The sequence below is a fragment of the Nasonia vitripennis genome (assembly GCF_009193385.2).
Source record: "Nasonia vitripennis strain AsymCx chromosome 5 unlocalized genomic scaffold, Nvit_psr_1.1 chr5_random0003, whole genome shotgun sequence".
Classification (NCBI taxonomy): Eukaryota; Metazoa; Arthropoda; class Insecta; order Hymenoptera; family Pteromalidae; genus Nasonia; species Nasonia vitripennis.
The window spans coordinates 184,909-208,253 of NW_022279653.1; the positions used below are offsets into that span (position 1 = coordinate 184,909).

General features: G+C 37.0%; 1 protein-coding gene across 9 annotated transcripts in view; it reads right to left on the reverse strand.

Annotated features, from left to right (window-relative positions):
* Window positions 1-23,345, reverse strand: part of LOC100117692 (potassium voltage-gated channel subfamily H member 6) — a 536,423-nt gene that overhangs the window by 143,227 nt on the left and 369,851 nt on the right. For all 9 annotated transcript variants that reach the window (XM_032602146.1, XM_031932880.1, XM_031932886.2 and 6 more), the window contains one exon: window positions 22,197-22,506. In XM_032602146.1, coding sequence (XP_032458037.1) covers window positions 22,197-22,506 — 310 coding nt within the window. The remainder of the gene's footprint in view (window positions 1-22,196; window positions 22,507-23,345) is intronic.

The window sequence follows — 23,345 nt, forward strand, 5'->3', positions numbered from 1 at the left end:
TTTCCTTTAATTTCTTAATCTGTGAACAATATTTTCAGAGGAAATGGTTTTTCTCTATCTGATGTTGTCCCTCGGTGGTGATCAAGAATATTGATTTGTCTGTATCGGTCTTTTCGAGTCATGTTGTATGATGAGAAAGAAGATAAAAAATAACTTTAAAACATTTTCTCTTTTCTTCTCAACGTTTCGACGGACAATGCCGCCTTCATCAGGAGACTGATGTGAACAATTTTTTATTAAAAACTTGTTGGTGTATAATATTGTATGTACAGTGTGAAATAAAACTTACAATTATGGAGAAATTCGGTACAAGATTTTGTCTAGAAGGTGCTTCCCTGCCGCGCGGCAAGGGGAACGTAGGTGAACAGTGTGTCTCTCTCAGCTGTTCGATTCTAATTCACGCGAGTCGAGATTTTCGTCGTGTTTATATAGCGCGGAGCAGTGAGAAGAGAGTCGAGCGGCCGTGTTGACAATTTGTTCCGCTATTGACGTCAGAGCATAACTCACATTTGTTTTCTTTTCAGCTGGTGTATAAGGTGTATGTATACTGTATTTAAATTTTGTGTGTCTTCCTTCTTATTAATACCACTTTAGCCCATAAAGGTAATGTGACCGTTGCAATCCTAAGATCCGATTACATCGAAAAAATAGAAGTACAATTGTCAGACAAAAATACATACACTAAAATAGCAAAAAATCCAGAACAAAGTCAAAAAATTCATGAATAATTGGAACACTAACGGCTTTTTCGGAAAAAAATACAGTAAATTAGAATTCACACAAACAGACACTACCTTGCCAAGATGTTATGGACTACCTAATTCACAAAAAGGATATCGCTTCACGACCTATTATCTAAACAATAGGCTCACCTACGTATTTTTTATCGAAAAGCCTCCTTAAAATATTACAAAATAGCATTAAAAAACCTGACTCATGCGTAGAAAATAGCTATGATTTCATAGAAAAAAAATTAAAAACATTGTTGGACCCACCGAACCACCATTTAATCAGCCTCGATGTAAAATCACTCTATACCAACAGTGACAAATTACTAGTCAAGAAAAGCATCGAAAAAAGATATATACAAATTGTACATAAATCTGAAATACCTCTCAGTGAAATCTTGTTAGCTTGTGAATTACTTATCGAGAATACGTTTTTTCAATTCAATGGCAAATTTTATAAACAGCTGTTCGGCACACTAATGGGCTCTCCGATTTCGGGTTTCTTTGCTGACATAGTCATAGATGATCTCGAAACGGATTGCCTATCTAAACTATCGTTTAAACCAACATTCTTTTATCGATATGTGGACGACATTATTACATGTGTGCCGAATGACAAAGTCGACGAAATTTTAAAAACATTCAATTCTTATAACAATAGATTACAATATACTTACGAGACTGAGATAGATAACTCCATAAGTTTTTTAGATGTTCTATTAATTAAAGACAAAGGTAAATTAGTAACTGATTAGTACACTGAACCGACCTTCTCTGGCAAATTTTTAAATTACACATCACAACATCCTATGTCTCAAAAAATCGCCATGGTGTACAATCTTGTCGATAGAGCCATAAAATTATCTAACAAAAAATTTCACAATAAGAATATTTAAAACATTAAAAAATTACTGCACGAAAATCATTATCCACCCGCCTTCGTTAACAAATATATACAAAAAATAATGTCAACAATAACATTTCAAAGATTTCATGTCGCTAAACTCAGCTTGCTGCTTGCCACCGGGTACCTGTATTTAAAACATTTTTACTTAGTTTTAACTAAATAAAATTGATTCTAGTTAATCATTAAAATTAAAATATTTATAACTATAAAAATGAATAATAAATATGTCTACCACCTTGTTGGGCAATGGCAATCAAAAAGGTTAAAAAACATCCATAATTGTTAGGCATAGGGGAGATGCGCCCAGTATGGATACCCTTAGCTATTTCGGGCATCACTTTTAATTGACGCGATAAAAGTTCAAATACAAAATTTCTATGTGTTTTCTAGTCCATTTTTATAAGGAAAAAAAATTGGCGCAAGTCGAACTCGTAATTTAAAAAAGTTATTTGCATAAATGTAAAACGTTGATTTTACGAGTATGTAAAAAGTTGCCCCCACTAAGGATAATTTTAGCTCATCAGCTGTAAAATTCTATTCGATACTCGTGACCCAAGTAGCACTTTTTCGCACGACGTGATGTTCTGATTACGCTGTACAGAAGTGTTACTTAGGTCACATGTATCGTAATGTTATACTATATCATATGGATTTGTTCCTAAAACAGCCTTCTGTAATCGTGATGCAGCCATTGTGCCCTCGCAACTCATACTTTCTCCATAAAATCTAACGCTTTCGTCAGTTACTATTGAATCTATCTTGATAACGCATATGCCTATGCCTTATAAATATTTCGATCTCTTGAAAAAGAATGCTAAGACGTCTAAAATGTAAAGAAATAAATATAATCGATGTTTAGTTCGTTGGATCATTAAAATCCTTTCCCAACTAAATTATCGACGAACATTTGAGACTTTCTTTTTATCGAAGTAAATATTTTCTACATTTTTAAGGATCTTGCGTTAGCCATACTAGAGAATGCTCGTATTATCCATACTGGGGAAAATGTAAATAAAAATATTTTAGCTCGCATTTCGCGCATAGAGATAGTTGAGAGTTTTACTACGTCCAAATCGAGATGGGAAGCCTAAAGTCTGCATAAATATTATTATATAGTCATAAGCGTACGTAGGACGAAATGGCCTTGTAAAATAACTTTCCACGCTCTTAAAATCAACAGTTTACTTATTTCTCCTGTACTGTATTCCAAAGTATGTCTAATAGACCATAGATATGTGCAAATCCACGGAAAACCGGTCACTTTTGGGGGTCTAAACGAACAAAATTCAAATTTGAGGACAGACCTACCGAGCCAACGAGTTTTTGGGTTCCTTAAGCCATCCAGAACACAAAAACCTTGCATTCCCAAAATTTCAAAATACTTTTGTTTTTGCCCGGCAGTTTAAATTCTCTAATGGAAATATAACATGCGAAAAAATAACGAAAACTAGCCATTGCTCAACTGTACGTACTCAATGTCCGAGATCACAAACGGAAGACACATACTCATAGGATCAAAGTATGAGGAAAATACAACTGTAAAACGACAACATCCTAAGCTAAATATAGCAAATCTCCGTCAACTCTGTAAACTAAACGTCTGTGAAGTGCTCTGGGCCAATAAAAACATAACAATCAATATAAATAAAACCCTTGTGTATTAAATTGATACTAATAACTAAACCTCAATCAGAATAAATAAATTCGAATCAGCTTCGCAGTCACAACGTGCAGGTAAGAGTACTTTACTTGTGGACTAACCATCAGCATCCACACACGAAACGAGTTGAGCGGACATAACGTAGAGTCCGCAGGACACCGAAGTGTCACAAGCGACTTGCCTGTTACGACAGTAAGTACAACGGACACTTACACGTCCGCCAAACGCAGTCTAGGACAGAATACCGTCCGCTCGCAAAATACGCTTCCGCGCAGACTAGCAGCGCGTGACATCCTTAATTCCACAGTCCGCGTGTAACTTTAGTAACAGAACAGGCTCTCGAGCCGAAGGCTAGTTCTCGCGAATAAATAATTATTTGTAAGACTCGCGCAGCCCGTCCTACCATCTAGTACGGTCTTTACATCCCAAACCTCTCTTCTGTTTATCTTGTCAAAAGCGGCTTTCATATCTGCGAAAAATGCCTATACTTTACCTCCTTTCTTATATTATTCATTTTCTATTGCCTTGCTCAAAATAAAAATAGCGTCTGCCATACCTCTTCTTATTCTGAAACCCATTTGTGTGTCGTCCATTAACTCTCTTCCCTCAAATTCCTTTTCCATCTTTTCCCTTATTATTTCTGCGTATAATTTATATCCCGTGTCCATGAGACTTATCCCTTTGTAGTGCTTTGCTTCCTCCTTCTCCCTTTTCCTGAAAAGCGGGGTTATCATTCTCGTTTTCTATTCTTCTGGTATTTGTCCCCCTTTCCATAATCAATATATTAGTTATTTCCCCTATAACCTGTTCTTTCCCGTGTATCCATACCTCAATTTCTAGACCGTCTGCTCCTGGCGCTTTTCCCTTCCCTTATTCTTTCTGATTGCTTTTTCTAGTTTTCTTTTCAGTTCTATCCATTCTGTTATTTTTTCCCTTTTACTTAATTCTTCTCGGAATTGACCTACTGCCCTTTCTGTCCATATAGCCCTTTCTGTATTTTTCTCTTTCTCTTCTTCGTTTCTCTAGATCGATTTACCCGTCTCTATTTCCATTGCATTGTGGTCCGATTCCAACCTGTAATAGTATATTGTGCAACTAAGGGGGAAAATTGGCTTTTTCTAGCGAGGGTGATGTTTTAAACACGAGTGACTCGACTTCCACTCGCCCTCAAAACATTGCCCGAGTCTGAAAAAGCCACTTTCCCCTTGTTGCACACCGTACATTTTATGATAAGTGCACGAATAGGCCACACATCATGCATATAAAAGGAATCGGAAATTCGAGGGCTTTTCAAAGTAAAACAATAGTATATTGAAAATTTCCCAAATTTCGAAAATTTCCCAAATTTCGAAAATTTCCCAAATTTCGAAAATTTCCCAAATTTCGAAAATTTCCCAAATTTCGAAAATTTCCCAAATTTCGAAAATTTCCCAAATTTCGAAAATTTCCCAAATTTCGAAAATTTCCCAAATTTCGAAAATTTCCCAAATTTCGAAAATTTCCCAAATTTCGAAAATTTCCCAAATTTCGAAAATTTCCCAAATTTTGAAAATTTCACAAATTTTGAAAATTTCACAAATTTTGAAAATTTCACAAATTTTGAAAATTTCACAAATTTTGAAAATTTCGAAAATTTTCGGGCGCCTGGAGAGGAATGTACATTTTCGGTGCTGGTGTGAAGAAAAATAGTATACGCACCACGGGAGGAAAATTAAACAGCCCATACCTCGTGTTTGACAATTTACACGAGATATGGACTGTCCAAAGTTTTTCCTCTATAGGCACGTAATATACTATTTCCTCCCAAGGGAGTAGTTTTTTCCCGCTGCTAAGAAAAACGCGATTTTCCATTCATTTCACATGCATGGAAAGTGGCCCTTTTCGTGCACGTATTATAAAAATAATATTTATTTTACTCACCCCTCTTTTTCCTTCCTCATTGGCAATCACATTTCCGGTATTTCCGTTCATTATACTTAGTTTCATCTCTCTTATCTTTTCAAGTAGCTCTTCCCCTTCTCTGTTTTTCTTTTTATCTTTCGATTCCCTCTTCTCTTAGTTTCCATCCTCGTCGATTCCTCCTCCTTTATATCGCGTTCTTGCGTTCATGTCTCCGCACCATATCAGTTTCTCACCTCTGGCGTTCTCCGTCATCCCTTCTATCTCCTTAAAGTTTTCTTGCTTTTCCTCTCTTATGTACGCTGTCCTTATCCATCATGTATCTTCCTTTCCTAATATTCTTGCTCCTATAAATTCGTATTTTCTTCTATCTACTCTATTCTCTACGCTTTTACTCCTAGTCTTACTGCCATCAATATCCCCCCTTTCACTCTCCCTCTTTCTCCCCTTTTTTGCGTTTATAAATCTGACCGTGTAACCGCTTAATTTCTTTTCCTAGAACTTTCCTTTCTTATCTTTCATCCATGTTTTCTGCAGACAGATTACATCAATCCCTCTTAGATAGCCCCAGGTCCTCTCATCTACACCCTTTATTCCCGCTATATCCCAATTAATTATCTTTACGCTCTCCTGCTCCTCTTTTTTCTTCCTCTACTGTCCTTTTCTTTCTCCGAAAAAGCTCCTGTTCTCTTTTCTTCCATATATACTCTACCCCATCTATCCACAATTTGTTATACCCTATCTTAACCTCTTTCACTGTCTTCTTATCCCACTTTCCTTTCTTCCAACCTGAAATCATAATATTGTTTTTTTTTCTACCTCTTTCTCCTTCCTTAATCCTCCATTCCATTTCTTCCATCTGTTTTCTATCCTTTACCATTTCAACTCATGTTCTGCTTCTGCTTTTCTCTTCTCTTTCTTCGATTTTTTCTATCTTCTCTGATATCCCTTTGATTTCCTCTTTCCTATCTTTTCTTCCTGCTTGAATATTGCCTCCCATTCTTTCTTCCCCATCTCCCTTTCTTCTTTCTCCCTTACCCTCGCTTCCTTACATTCTCTTCTAATTCTTTTCCTTTTTTTCTACTTTTTCCTTCAATTTCCCCTCCATCCTTTTTAGCCCTTCCTCCACTTTCCTGTTCATTTGTAGGATCATATCCATTGTATTCCTTAGAATCCCGACTATATCATCTCCCATTTTTTCTTATTCTTGGGGTGATCTTTTCACGCTCCCTCCTTTTGCGAACGCGTTACTTTCTGCTAATTCTTTCCCCGTTCTTTCTTTCTTATTCTTCTCGACGTGATCTTCCGGACTTTTATCTTTTGTTTTTAAACCTGTGTCTTTTTTTCCTTTCAGACTATCCTTCAATCTTCTCTGTTTTAGAGTATTCCCAATTCTTTCTCCTACTCCACCTCCTCCCCTTTTTCCTCCTCTCGGTGTACCCGCACTTTTTGAAATTCCCGCCTCTTCTGTCGATTTCACTATACTCGGTTGCGGCGTTCTAAATCTCTGTCCCTCTATTCCGATTCCGTGTTTCGTTCCGTGAATTATTTTCTGAACCTTGGTGCTCGTTAGGTTCATCGTTCCTTTCCCACTATCTCTATCTCTCTCACGCTCCTTCCTAACCTCCCCTCACTGACGCTCACTTTCTCACACTTCTATCCCTATACTTACTACAATTTTTGTATCCCTTTCTCTTTTAGACCCTTTCTCTACCTTCTCCCGTCTACTCTTTCCCTCCTTCCCCTCTTCTTCGTTCCCTACAGCTTCCTAATCTCACACAATACTCTGCATACTTCCTTTCACGATTCAATTAAATATGGCACTTCTATTAGAAAATATAAAATAACAAGATATTAGAGTATTTTTGTTTGAAATTTAGAATTTTCGTGTTTTGAATCTTTATAATTTAAAATTGTTACTTCCCACTCTGTTAGGAATTGACATGAGGATAAAAGATCTTAACAAAACTGATAAGGTGGTGGAAAATAAATACACTATTAAATATTTATTAAGTGTAATTTAATATAATAAAACGTAAGACTAGATAATAATTATATTAAGCGTGATGCTACTACCGAGGACTCTATATAGTCTCTAACAACTCTCTTTCAAGCGAGCGCCCTGGAACTAGAGTTCCCTTTCCACTCTCTCTCACTCATACATCACGCGCTCACACGAACACCGCTGACTCGTGCACTAGCACAAATGTACTTATACTTAACAAAAACTTGAATTTTATCACTATTGCAATATATAAAATTTAACCGAGCGACGGTAGGAGTGAGGTAAATCGCGCTAGTATTATATTATCAAGTGGCGCGGGAGCGCCACGAAGGCGAGTTTGAGAAGCAGACGACGCCGCGGCGCCCGTGACACTATTTACTTCTATATTGGTCTCTCGAATTTTCAATTAAGGAAATAAATTATTTATCATTCATGTAACCAGCTAATTTTGATAAATGTTTATACTGGTATGCCAAACTATGATTTTAAACCAAAATATCAGCAATAAACCAGCTTTAACATAATAAACAAGTATGCAGGTGAACAAAAATGCTGAAATCACTTGCTTAATTTTTCTTCAGCCCAAAAAGTGGTAAGACCGTTAAGTTAGCTGCGTGCAGTTTGACCGAGTGGTTAGACTGTGAAGTTGGCCGCACAAGCTATTGAGCCTACATTGTCTGCTCCTCTGCTTGAATTATAAATGTGTGCTCCGTAGTATTCGGTGTTTTGGTGTAAAAATCTTTCAAGGAAGGTGTCTAGATAAATAGGGTAGCTGATGACGACGTCTAGGTGGTGCGCTCCGTGATTTTTGGTGTTGAGATAAATAAATCATACGAGGACGGCATCTAGGTGTACAGGGCGGCCGATGGCGAGGTCTAGGTAGTTCGCACCGTGGTTTTTGGTGTCTAGGTGTAGAAATAATTCGAGGGCGGTACCTAGGTGTACAGGGTGGCCGATGACGAGGTCTAGGTAGTTCGCTCCGTGGCTTTTGGTGTTGAAATAATTCGAGGGCGGTGTCTAGGTGTACAGGGTGGCCGATGACGAGTTCTAGGTAGTTCGCTCCGTGGTTTTTGGTGTCTAGGTGTAAAAATCATTTGAACGCGGTGTCCAGGTGTACAGGGTGGCCGATGACGAGGTCTAGGTCGTGCGCTCCGTGGCTTTTGGTGTTGAAATAATTCGAGGGCGGTGTCTAGGTGTACAGGGTGGCCGATGACGAGGTCTAGGTAGTTTGCTCCGTGGTTTTTGGTGTCTAGGTAAATAAATCATACGATGACGGCGTCTAGGTGTACAGGGTGTCTGATAACGAGGTCTGGATAGTTCGCGCCGTGGGTTTTGGTGTCTTGGCGTAGAAATAATTCAAGGGTGGTGTATATCAACAATCAGTGATCTCATGTTAGTGATAAAAATGTTACAAAAAAGCTTTGATCTAAAGGTGCTAAATATGCTTATATTTTATTTCTACGACGTCGAATATGAAATACTCAAAAAATTTTAATAAAAAGGATTGAAATCTCTAAAAAAAAATAACTTTTAAAAAAGTAAAAAGTTAGGTAAGTTTAATATATTTCGCAACAAAATTACAGATTGAAAAGTACTAAGATCAATCAAACAAAGTCAAGTTTATTATATTTAATCGTGATGAAGCAAGGAACAACTCTCAAGATAATTACTACGTAACTTGCCATGCCCGTTTCATTGTACTTATGGTGTTTGTATGACGTTTTAATACATAAAAGGAAATTTTAGTTGTTCACCAATAAACAAAATTAAACGGGCATGGCAAGTTACGTAATACTTATCTTGAGAGTTGTTCCTTGCTTCATCACGATTAAATATAATAAACTTGACTTTGTTTGATTGATCTTAGTACTTTTCAATCTGTAATTTTGTTGCGAAATATATTAAACTTGCCTAACTTTTTACTTTTTTAAAAGTTATTTTTTTTAGAGATATTGTTTTCAATATTGTTTGATTGGTATTCTTCTGGCGGTCATCAACACTATCATCAAAACTACTGGAAAATTAGTAACTTATTTGTATTTGTATCAATTATTTATTTTTGTTTGTAGATATTCTTAAAATATATCTTATTTTAATTTTATTCTATTGTAATTTCAGATAAATAATACAACACTTTTGTATCGCAGTTTTCAAGAGGAAGTAAACAAAAGGATGATATTTCGTTTGTAGGATTTCAATTAGAATATTAGAAAATTGATTGTTTAGGTATTTAGCATAGTTTAGAGGGATGTAGTAAGCTACTTAGAGCTTTTCTTCAATCTAAGCAATTTTCTTTATTGAGTTTAGGTTTTTCTAGTTCAGTATATACACTTGAATTTTGAAAGTGAATTGTACTGATTCAGCTTAAAAGATTTAATTAATATAGCATACGTCGTTATATGATGCCAAGTTACACGGATTGTGTTCGGCGATTACATATTTCCTAAATTATGCATTTTTTATAATTTAATTAAAAAAGTGGTTTAATTTTGTATATATGTATGAGATAAAGGCCAAAATATAACTTTCAGCTTTTAATAATATAGGAAAATTGCTGAAAATAATTGGGTTGGATGGGGCATGTTGCACCAAGTTATTATTGAATTTATGTATCAAAAAATCGCTTTTAGGGTTGTGTATGTCAAAAAGTATTAAAAAAAATGTTTGCCACGGTAAAAAGTTGTTTACAACTCTTACATTTAACATTTTCATGTAAAACGTAAATCCGTAATGTTGTATGGCAAATAATTGGTTTTTAGCTGTAAAAAATCGATTTTGGGCTGTAAACTCGAGTTGTAAGCATTTTCATGATTTGATGTCAATAGTAAAAAGTTGTATTTTAAACATGTCTACAACTTTTATATTTAACATTTTCATGTAAAATGTAAATCCGTAATGTTGAATGGCAAATAATTGGTTTTTAGCTGTAAAAAATCGATTTTGGGCTGTAAACTCGAGTTATAAGCATTTTCATGATTTGATGTTAATGGGAAAAAGTTGTATTTTTCAAAGATCTATAACTTTTCCACTTAACATTTTTTTGTAGAATGCTTAGAATTCGACTTAGAGCTAAAAAACCGTTTTTAGCGATTTTTGGAGGTGACCGCATTCTGCGTATACGTGCAGAATCAAGCCCAAAATAAATCTGTCAGCTTAGTATTACGAGGGGAGTTCGCACACAAATTTTTAGCCCGATTGATTAAAGTCTTTCCGAGATAATCGCATCATAGGAAAATTTTTATTAAAAAAACGCTTAAAAATCGAACAAATTGTGCCCGCATTTCAAAACGACGTAGAGGAATCGGGATAAAAAAAATAGTTTTTTAGCTTTTGCAAAAGGAGACTTCTCCTAAAATTTCAGCCCGATCGGTCGAAAATTGCGTGAAATATCGCATCTCACACATTTTTCGCTTCCGTGTCGCGGTCGTGCCTAAAAAGGGTCCCAGAAACTTTCGAAAATTGTCTTGGTCAGTTAACATTGCCCAAGCCCTATTAGACAATTCGTTATGAGCCTACAGGAAAGTTAAGCGGCCGCACTTGTCCCCCCTCTTTCCATTTCGCACTCACGTATAGTTTTGCCTAGTTCAGCACAGCGTCTGCGTTAGCAGGGTTGTACGGAAGGGGGATTGTGAAATAGGTAAGCAACTTGGATATCACAGTTAGTGGAGCGGGCAAGCGAGTGGCGCTGGTGAACTTGCTTATATAGAGTTAGTTGAATTATGCTTCACGTTGTCGCGGAACTCGCTCGCGCCACCGTGCATAGCTGTATATGTATATCCAGTCCAATGCTTTCGGGCTGACGCAGGGCCATCGAGTGTGACGCACTCGGTCATACGAGCGTACACTCACATTTCTCTCTTCAAGTGCACGCGCCAGTGCGTGCGCGCGAGCACACTCGCACGTGAAACTGCAAAGCATGTAACGGCGCAAGGAATACGAGCTCAAGTGCCTCGCTGGCTGGCATTGCGGCTGTGTTCGGAGGCTATGCCGGGCTGGGGGCCAGTGGAAAATTTGTGTCCCAACTTCAGCTATCTGTGTATTATATGGAAATTGATAACGCTGAAGTTATTAAAGCATTCTCTGATAGCTACTGCGCCTTGCGCGGCTCATGCGGACGCGATGTGGAGGAATTCGGAAACAAACGACGCGTGCGTGCACAACGCACTTCGCGAATGTTCCGGATGAAGATATGACTGTTTTAAAAGCTGTTTGATAATGAAAGTTTACGTTGTTAAAAATAAGCGAAGGGATTTATTTAACAATGTTTCTCAGAGCAAGGCCTCGATCCTCTCAGTAGTTGATTATGATTCGCACCCTCTTGTGAAATACTCACCGTGCCGAGCTCGACTTTGGCTTTGATCCTGTCAGCACGCTTCCCAAAGGCTCCTTCCACTTTCTCCCGCAACAAGCTCTTCGACGTCTCTGCATACCGCTTATTCTAGCAATTATTCTGGCTATTACGCCGAGGAGGATCGATAAACGTCAAAGCGCTCATCTTTCTTTTGCTCACTCGTCCGCCGAGATCTGGAGAGTCGGGGGTGGGCTGGGGGCGAGCGTCTTACAGTAAAGTCGCTCTCTTCCCGGATTTCAACGGCGCGAAACGCAAGACGTCCTAACGAGAATCCAATAATCCTCAATTCTCCGGGACACTGCTCGACAAATGAAAGTTTATTTGAAAAGGCCGATAGACACCGAGTCGTCCGTGTAAATACTACAAGGCAGGATATCCGCCGTTCTATTGTTTATCGTGTCTACTTCATTACTCCCCCTGACAAAGCAATGAATCGCTCCAACGAAATGACCAACAAAATGTACAGTCCAGACGATCTTCCACTCCAAGTGCAAAATGGCATTTCGCGGACTTTAAAATCGAAGAGAATCTGGCATTGCGCTGGCAATTCATTTTTCAATCGCCACTGATTATTTTCGTTCCCTTCCTTAATATAATCACGTTCAGTTTGAACACTGTACGGCTCGTAGCTATTGCAATTCTATTACTATTCTTATCGTTGAATCAGGGCATGACTAAAAAGATGAGAATGATATTAGTATGGCAATACTTGAAATGAAACAATAAGTACAAAATCCATTGCAGTGTAATATAATTTCGATTCACCTATTCAATCATGTTGCGAGAAAAGGCATAGCCAAACGAAATTGATCTATCAGTTCCAATAGAATCATAAACGATGGGACAACGAGAAGAAGGCTGGCTTCAGTTCACTAAAGTTTCTCCATGAAAACGAAGCCTGACAGCTACTTTGAGAACTCGCGTGTGACGGTATTAAGGCATAAAACTTTCTTACGCGATAATTGAATGAACCAACGCCAGTATTAGGGTCCCCGAGCGTGGCTGGGAGCGAGCTTTGCGATTCGTGTACTCATCCGCGTAAAGTAAAGAGGGAATGATGAAGGGCGAAGGAGCGGGAACATTAGCTGCACGAAGCGCGTCCAAGTACAAGAAATGGAAACGAAAGGGCGAGCATGAGAATCGAGACAGAAAACGAGAGAACGAGAGCACGAGAAGAGGGACGCACAGCTTATCCGTCGATATAAAGGGAGCCATGCGCCCAAGGGTACTGGAAAAGTAATGCCATCTCGTCGAGAATGCTTTTCCAAAACGGGGACGCTGCTGCTGCGCTACTGCCGCTGTCGGATCGTTTGAGAAGACCGACGGAATAGGTCTAAGTGCATGTCGGCTAGGATTTCCACTATAGCTTGTGTAATATAAACCCTGCCCGAAGAGACCAAGAGCAAAAGAAGACGGGAGTTGGTCGGATTTCATAATCATATTTCCCAGCCGACTCGAGCTTTTCTTTTGGCTACCCACCCTTTCTATTTTCTTTTTTTCGGCGCTACCTATAGCTGACAACGTCGCACAGTCATTCATATGGGTAATTCTACGGGAAAAACGCAACTTTTTTTTCTTATTGTGAATGTTTATAACAGTGCAAAACCACGTTCAAACACTGAAAAAGGGCCTTATGTGACACTGTTTTATAAACCCCTCAAATTCGTCGAAAATTAGCCATTGTTCAAGGGCATGTACCTAATGCACAAGGACACAAAGAGAAAATGTATTACGGAAGAATGAAAGAGCACGAAAATAGCTTTAATTAAAAAAAAATGCGTTGAAAATTTTTGATTTGGTCAAAAGTTATGCAATTGAAAATGCGGAAAAGTCACGAAAAAAAAAATACAAATTTCTTGAATTCGAAAAATCCTGCAGTTTTCATGATTTTTCCGCATTTTTAATTGCGTAACTTTTGACCAAATCAAGAATTTTCAACGCATTTTTTTTCCAAAAAAATGTCATTCTACCTTAATACATTTTCTGTTTGTGCCCTTATTTGTTTTTTCGGTTTCTGCAACCAGAAAAGTGCATTTTTCTCGTAGAATTCCCCATATACTTATTTAAGGCTTGATTTCTCTTCTCTTCCCCAAATTTCAATAGATTTTTGGGCAGTCGCGTTTCTACGATCCAAAAATGTACAGAATACTCGAATTAATCCACATTTGAATTAATTCCACCTAGTTCCAATTGACAATTCTTCATCGTTTTGAAACTATTTCGATTTTTTACCGACTTATTCTACATTTCTGCCCCTAAATTGGGAGTTAATAACGACAAATCCTGCCCAAGAGGCAAAGTAAGAAATAAATGCTTGATAGAATCCTTTTCAGCGATCATTATAACCTTTCACACTATTTTTTAATTATTTTAAAATTTTTCGTAATCTTACCCTCTATTTTTATTGCTTCCTCCTAGAGGAAGCTTTGTAATAGTAAAATTTTCAGTTTTGTCAAAACTTCTGGAAAATACTTTTTGGTGTCCCACAAACACACACCACTCTACACACTTCCTCTCACAGTGATGTGAGTGGTGTAAGTGCCATATTGGATCGTATTGTGAGAGGAAGTGTGTATTTTGGACGCTGTAGAGTGGGTATCAGAGGGGTAGGAGAGAGGGAGTAGGTAGGAGGAGGAAGAGAAGGTCCATCTGAGAAGGGTATACAAAATCAGTGAAAAAACGGGTCAGAGTAGTGAGAAAGAAGTAGTCAAAGTAGAGAGGTTAGGAAGGAGAGTGCGAAAGATAGAGATGGAGAGAGCGGGAAAGGAACGATGAACCTGTCGAACATCAAGGTACAGGAAATAATCTGCGGAACGGAATATGGAACAGGAATAGAGGGACAGGGATTTAGAACGCCACAACCGAGTATAGTGAAATCGTTAGAAGAGGCGGGAAATTCAAAAAGTGCAGGTTCAACGAGAGGAGGGAAAACGGGAGGAGGAAGAGGGGGAGGAAGAATAGGGAATGCGCTAAAGCAAAGAAAATTAGAGGACAGCTTAAATGGTAAAGAAGACACAGGGCTCAAAAGAAAAGAGAGAAGTCCAGAAGAACACGGCGAGAAAACTAAGAAGGAAAGAACTGGAGAAGAAACAGGAGAAAGAAACGCATTTGCAAAAGGAGGAAATGTGAAAAGATCACCAAAAGAAAAAGAGAAAATGGAAGAAGAGATAGTCGGGCCGTTAAAGAGCACTATGGATATAATCCTACAAAAGGTGGAGGAGATGAGTATGAAAATCGATAAGGAAAAGGTAGAAAGGGAGAAGATTATTGAGAACTGGGAACAGAAATATATTGGACTAGAGGAAAAAATGAACAGAAAAATAGAGGAAGCGCTAAAAAGTATAGAAGGAAGACTGAAGGAAGAAGGAGAAGAAAGGAAAAGAATCAGAAAAGAATGCAAGGAGGCGAGAGAAAGGGAGGAGGAAACAAGAGAGATGGAGAAGAAAGAATGGGAAGTGAGATTAGAACGCAAAAGATAAGAGAGGAAAGAGGAAATCGAGGAGATATTAGGGAAGATAGAAAGTCTGGAAAAAGGGGCAAAGAGAGACAAGGGCAGTAGTAGAGAGAATCAGGAATGGTAGGGAGAGGATAAGGGAAAGGGAATATGGAGAGGGACAGAAAGCAGATGGAAGAAATGGAATGGAGGATCCAAGAAGGAGAGAGGGATAGGAAAAAGAATAACATTATAATAGCAGGGTGGAAAGAAGAAAAATGGGATAGGAAGACGGTATTATACTGGATTAAGAAAAAACTCGAAGTAGAGGTTACGTTGAGGAAAACGTGGTCACTGAACGGGAAGATCCGAAGAATAGGGGCGGAATGTAGAAACTGGGAAGAAAAAGGCGTTATCATGAGAGAGAAGGCTAAGTTACAAGGGTCTGATATATTCATAGACCACGATCTAACCTGGAAAGAGAGAAGAAATAAAGAAAAACTGAGAGAATACGCAGTAAAGGAAAGAAAAGAGGGAAAAGAGGTCGAAATAGGATATAACAAACTGTGGATAAATGGGGTAGAGTATTTATGGAAGGAAAGTGAACAGGAATGTTTTCGGACAAAGAAAAGGACAGGAGAGGAAGAAAAGCGAAGAGGAAGGGAACATAAGAATAATTAATTGGAATGTAGCGGGAATAAAAGGTGTATATGAGAGGACCTGGGGATATATAAAAGGGTTTGATGTAATCTGTCTGCAGGAAACGTGGCTGGAAGATAAAGAAGGAAAATACTGGGATAAGAAACTAGGAGGTTATGAAGTCAGAGTCAGAAATGCGAAGAAAGGGGTAGAAAGAGGTAGAGTGATAGGGGGAATAGCGATGGCGGTAAAACAAGGAATAAAAACAGAGAGAGTAGAGTGGATGGAAGAAAAGACAAACGAATTTATAGGGGCGAGAATAATAGGGAAAAGAGATATATGGTGGATAGGTACCACATACATGAGAGAGGAAAAACAAGAAAACTTTAAAGAGATAGAGGGGATGACGGAAAGCGCCAGAGGCGAGAAATTGATTTGGTGAGGAGATATATATGCTAGAACGGGTCATGAAGGAGGCGGACTCGACGAAGAATGTAACGAAGAGAACAGGGAATCGAAAGATGAAAAGAAAAACAAAGAAGGGGAAGAACTTCTAGAAAAAAACAAGAGAGATGGGACTTAGTATATTAAATGGTAATACCAAAGGAGGCGAAACAGGAGAATACACATACATAGGAGGAGCAGGATGCTCAGTAATAGATTATGTGCTCACAAATGAGGAAGGAAAAAGAGGGGTAGGTAAAATTAATATCGTTTATAGGCTAGAATCGGATCACAACGCAATAGAGATAGAGTTGGGAAAATTACTCAAGAAAACAGAAGAAGAGAAGGATAGAATTGTAGAAAGAGCAATATGGAATGAAAAAGCCATAGGTCAATTCAGAGAAGAATTAGGCAAAGGCAAGAAGGAAACAGAATGGTTAGAATTGAAAAGAAAACTGGAAAAAGCAGTCAGAAAGAGAAAGGTAGTCGCTAAGAAAAGAAAGAAAAATACCTGGTTCGATGAAGAATGCAGACTCAAGAAAGCAGAGGTAAAGAAGTTGGGCAAAGCGATTAAGTTGGGAAAGGGAAGGAAAGAGTATATCAAAGCAAAAAAAAAGTGGGGAGTACTAGTAGAAAGAAAAAAGGAGGAAGAAATGGAGAAAAGAATAAAAGAGGCAGGAGATGATAAAACCGGGAGAAAATTCTGGGAGGTGGTAAAAAGCAGGAAAAGAAAAAAGCAAAAGCAGCAGCAAAATACAGAAACAAGAGTGGTTAACTCACTTCAAAGGGCAACTAGGAGAAGAGATAGAGGACGAGTTGGGAGTAAGTTCACAGGGAGCAGAGGAAGAAGGAGATGGAGAGGAGAACGAAGAAAGAATATCTGAAGACGAGGTGAGGAAGGCAATCGGCAAGATGAAAAAGGGAAAAGCACCGGGAGTAGATGGTCTACAAAATGAGGTATGGATACACGGAGAAGAACAGGTAATAGGGGAGATAACCGATATACTAAATAAAATATGGAAAGGGAGAAAAATACCAGAAGAATGGAAAACAGTAGTTATTATGCCGCTCTTCAAGAAAGGGAAGATAGAGAAAGCAAAGAACTACAGAGGGATACCACTTATGGATACAGGTTATAAACTATATGCAGAAATAATAAGAGAAAAGCTGGAAAACGAATTAGAGGGAAGGGAATTACTGGACGACACACAAATGAGTTTCAGGAAAGGAAGAGGGCCAGCAGATGCTATTTTTATTCTGAGCAAGGCAATAGAAAAGGAACTAGATAAGAAAGGAGGTAAGGTATACGCGTTTTTCGCAGATATCAGAGCAGCCTTCGACAAAGTAAAGAGGAGAGAGGTCTGGGAAATGATGAGAAAGCTAGGAATAGGTGGCAGAATAAGGAAGAGGGTAAAGGAATTGTACAAAGGGACCAAGAGCGAAATCAGAATAGGAGAGGAAACGATAGGAGGTTTCGAGATACATAAAGGAGTGAGACAAGGGTGCCCATTAAGCCCGACGCTATTTAACGTAGCAATGGCGGACACAGAGAAGGAACTAAGCAAAGTACAGGAAGGGGGGATAGTATTAGAAAAAAAGTAATTCTGGTCGATATCATATGCGGATGACGTAGTGATGGTGGCAAACAACGCGACAGGGCTAAAGCAGATGCTAAAAAAATTCAATAGGTTAATAGAGAGGAAAGGTCTAGAACTAAACACAGAAAAGTCGAAGACATTGGTATTCAAAAATAGGGGAAGGAGAAAAAAGGAGGAAAGTTTTTTTATGGGAAGAGAAGGAGGAAGAGGCACAAATTAAGAAATTAAAGGAAAAGGCAAGCACGGAAATGAGTTCGATGTGGGGACTAGGAGAAGAATTATTCAGAGACAACTGGGAACTAAGAATGAGGCTATTTGATACAATGGTGAAAAGTGTAATACGGGGCTGAGGTGTGGGGATGGAAGGGGAAAGATGAACTGGAGAAGATACACAGAAGATATTTGAAATGGATATTGAAATTAGACAGAACGACGCCGGAGCATGTAATACACCTAGAGACTAAGAGATACAAGCTAGAAACAAGGACAAGGAGAAGAGCAATAAAATATGAGGCGAAACTGAGTAAGGCAAAAGAAAGTTCCCTTTGGAGAGAATGCTGGAGACTACTAGAAAAAGAAAATGACAAAAAGAGCGGAAAAGGAAAAAAGCGAGGGCAAAGAGAAGAGGAGCTAAATAAAAGTGGATGTGCACTATCTGAATACCACAGAAAAATGAGAGCAGGAGAGCAGGTTTGGTTGGAGCTGGAAGGGACAGAGAAGGACATACAATGGCTGAGCTGGGAAAGTAAAATGAACGAGTCTAGACAAGCGGCAACGGCAAGATTTAGAATGGGAAATGAAGCAAGAGGATACAAATACTGGCTGAAAGAGGAGAAAAGAATATGCAGGTTATGTAAAGAAGAGGAAGAAACTTACGAGCACGTATTCTCGAGATGTAACAAAACAGGTAACAGGCAGGACAACTGGAAAAATATTCTAAATGGGGAAAGAAAAAATTTGGCGAAACTATCTAGAATAATATGGCTAAGAAATGAAAAGGAGAAGACTGAAGAAATATAAAAGAAAATCTGATGCAAAGAGAGAAAAGAGCAAATGAAAGAACACAAAGCGCAATCGAATAGTAATGGTAGCAATAGAGAAGAGGAGAAGATAAAACAAATAGGGAAGAACTGAAAGAACCAGACGTAGTAACCAAATAGAACGCCGGGACATTTAGTGAACAGGGGGATACGAGCGGAACGGGAGGAACAGAGGAAAATTCAAAAGGCACCAGACTCGGACTAGAATACGGTACAGGCGGAGATACGAACGTGGACGGGGAATGAGAAACGGAACAACACAGAAACGCAAACACGTGGTGAGCTACAGATAGAAATGAGGTTAGCAAAGATAAGACAAGCAGAAAAAGGAGAAGATAAAAAAGTAAAAAGGAGAAGATATTTGGAGACAACAAGAAAGATAGAGAGATGAAGGAATTGAGAGAGGAGATAGAAGGTTGGAAAATTAAGGCGAAGTTCGAGAGAAAGAAAAGAGAAGCCCTGGAGAAGAAAATGCAGGATGTGAGAGAGGATGTGGAGATTATAAAGGGGAATATGAGAAACATGCAGAAGGAGATAGATGAGATGAGGGACGGCCGTGAAGGTAAGAAAAGTAGAGTGGAGGCGATAAAGAAAAGGCAGGAGGTGAGTAAAGAGCTAAAATGTAAAAACCGATTTTTCTAAAAACTTTTGCTTCCTCCTATAGGGGTGTCGTTCAAGTCCATCCCTATGAATTGATGTCATACTGATATATACATATAAGTACATATAAGTCCATTTTCAAGGACGTATGTGTAAGGCCAACTTCCAGGACTTTTTGTAGTTTCAAGGACCGTCCTGGAAACCCCCTATGTTTAACCACATTTTCAAGGACCAAACTAGAGTCCCTTCCCCCAGAGTGATCATTGCTTTAGCACAGTCCTTGATGGCGAACTCTGAGCGAAGGGGTCGATTTTTGCTAAGGTTCTGGAAAGTAGGCGTAAACGCTATATATATATATTCTTTGGAAAAAAAATTGACGGCAGCGTTCGTATTCTATAATAAAAAATAGAGGGGTCTGCAAACTTTTGGATAATAAACTATCTAATACTTATACATATATTAAATCATGTATCAAACCGCCTCATACATCAGCAGGCAGATTATACTGTATATTAAAACAATATTTTATTTGTTAGACCTATAAATTTAGTTGGAGGAAGCTACGTGCCAATGAATTGGCAGCGGTTTTCTTTTACAAATAAAAAATAAAACAGTTTTTTATGCATTGCATTTCACGTTATTACAATAATTATAACAAAATTCGTCATTGGCTAAGAATTTAAAAAAATGCCATTTTCGTTGAGTTTTTATACTCAGTTCTTGCTTGAAAAATTGTTTAATATTGTATGAATTACCAGTAATTCAAGGCAACAAGAATGAAACCTTAGAAAATCACGGTGATTTTGTGGTATATTGTTTATGACGGTGAAAATAGTTTTCTGTACATCCATTAAACGTAGGGCGCTACTGTCTTATTATGCATGGGGTTTTCAACGATAACTATAGTCGGTAATGCAAATTTGTTTTCCATTACCATTGTCAAACTACTTTACCACGCACTCAGTTACCTACTGAGCTGCACGACTCTTTCTTTTTTGCTTCTGCGTCACCTTGTATAAATTATTTGATGTGAAGACATTATCTATTGCATCTCAATATTTTACTAGCGCGATTTACCTCTCTCCTAACGTTGCTTGGTTAAAATATATATTGCAATAGTTATAAAATTTAAGTTTTGTTAAAAGCTCTAAATTCTAAATTTAAAACAAAAATACTCTTGTTATTTTATATTTCCTAATATTTTAATTCAGAATTTTCGTTTTAGAAATTGTTTCATTTCATACATGCTTTAATTTTTTCGAATTTTAATTTTTCTAAATTGTTGCGACCAAGTTAAATTGATTATTTAATCACTAATTATTATGAAAATGAAAACGCTAAAATTTTTTAGAAAAATATGATGTTTTATTATTGTCTAGTGAACAACGTGAAATTTTTATATAATTGAACAAATTATCTATGCATATAGTTATTTATCACTGGCGAGACCACTAACGTGATTTTGTTCTGTATTAAAATTTTTTAGTTTTCTACGTCAATTCGTTACTGTCGATGTGACATTCGTTTAAAAAAGAGGTAAGAAAAATGTATGGTGCAAATCACTTAAACCAATTAATTAGTGCGGAAATACCTGATGAAAAAAAAAAGTTAAATAGATTATTTACTGTTGTACGACAATTTATAATACATTTATGATATGATACTATAGTAGTACTTATTCTAAAAGAAATTATAAATTATTCTGATTCTAAAAGTCAATTAAAAGATAACTATATACTTGAATTCAACAACATTTTAAAATATTACTTGCTTTTTCATATCCAATCTACAGTTAATTTTCAGAGGTTGTCTGATATTCAACCTATTAATAGACATAAAGAATGCACGCAAAAAAATTTTCTGAATTTGAATTAAAAATTTTGTTAAAATTAATATTGAGGAACTTAAGGTATTATATACAGCAATCATAAATTAACTTTTTAAGAAGCCAACACAAAGAAAAAGTAAATACTAAAAATCAATTAAATAATAATATAGATAATAAAATAATAAGTTTAGCTGATAAAACAATTAATAATTGTATTCATCATTTTGAAAGATTCATACCGATGGATGTGGATAACAATGACATTGTATATTTATCAAATTAAAATAGTGAAAAAAATTCAATAAAACGAAAATTTGATTAAAAAAGTATAGTATTTTATAATAGCTTATTGATAATAAATCAATAAATAATAATTTTTTTTTTTAATATAGCCCATACTTATTATTATAATTCAACTGTCACATTAACGTTGAAGGGTGTTCAACTGTATACGGCGTTAAATATTTATTTAAATATACATTTTTAAAAATAATTTATAATTATGTGATTTTTAGTATTAGATACAATTAGGATAGTACGTAATTCTAAATATTTTGATATTTTAACACTAAACCATGTATATATGTATGTATTTATGTATAAAAAAGGCTTCAACAATATTTACTGTTTATGAATGATACTTTCACAAACTTTTCAAAATTTTAATTAATTATTTATTGATTAATTCCCGATTCATCCCTTAGGAATACTTCAGCAAATATACATCATTCTGGTCACTTCCTGTTCATTTTCGATGTATTTCCGGTTTATTGACGGTTATTTTCGGTCACTTTCAGGTCATTTTGTATTTTTTCCGATTACTTCAAGTTCACTTCCGGTCAACTTCCGATTTATCCTAACCCCTAAGAAGGAGTAGTTTTGAGAATGAAGTGAACTTATAGCTGGAGACTACCAGACCCATTTTAATATAATAGAGGATATAATAGAGGATTGTAGTAAACGCGCAAATAAAGTTGATTAAATCGTGAATAAGTCAAAGTAGGTCATCAAAATTTGCCGTCCTAAATGACGCGTGCCGAAAATAAAGAGAATAAGGATTTTACCTTAGACATCCAGGACTGGCGCCTTCAAATGCTCGACAGTTGCTTAGTAAATTGCGATTCAAATGAAGACAAATATCCGCTTGTAAACACTCAGGAAAACCTTTCAGGACACTATTCATATCAATACCATTTGTGTACGCCCAAGCATGTTGAAAATATTCTTCCAATCTTTGACGGAGTGGATTCGGAATTTGATGAAATTTAATAAATTCTCGGACTCGTAACATTTGAGTATGATATCGCGCAGTTCCGCTGTACAGTCGTTGAATGATTGCTGATACATTACCAAAAATACTTGCATACATCAGTGCTGAAACAATTAAATTACTGAATTTAGTATTATATAGATGATGCTAATTATAATTTATTTATTATTATAAAAACAATAAGTATCCTATGGTATGTAACACTAAGACAAGACAACCGCGGTATAGTAGTCATACGCGTATATGTATATGTATATATATATATATATATATATATATATATATATATATATATATATATATATATTCGACCAGGACACACTGGTAATTTCGCGACTTTTGAGCTGATTTAATTTGTTTTTTTTTTCTGATTTCTCAAAATTTAAGTATGTATATGCCTGCAGCATTAAAGTGTAGCGTGCTTCTCAGACGTTTTTCTTAAGTAATTCGATTTGTATTTTTTTCTAACGAATTTATTAAAACTTGCGTTACTTTTGCGTAAAAAAGTCTTTTTTTTTCAAATAAAATATCAGAATACAGTTACATTACATTATTCCAAGCGTATGCAGAAGTGTTACGGTTTCGAAAACTACCATGACGTTGTATGCGACAATCAGAACAAAAAAATAAAAAAAAATGACGCTAGATTTGTGAAAGTCATCAAGCAATAGTGCATAACCTTGAAGTGCAACGAACTCGAACTCAAGATGACGCTAGAATATTTAAAGTTGTGTCAAAACGGCAGTCGTATTGGTTAAGCTTTAAGACTCCAGCAGTAGCTGTTAATTGATTACTGGGCAGCAGAATTAATACCATCACCCAATATGTCAGCAAGGAAAGCACGCACTAAGCGTAGCTTTCATCAAGCATACGTGTAAAGAGATCTTAGGACGCTTAAGATACGCGGTGTTAGGTGCCAATAATGATTCTTGCGACGCAAATT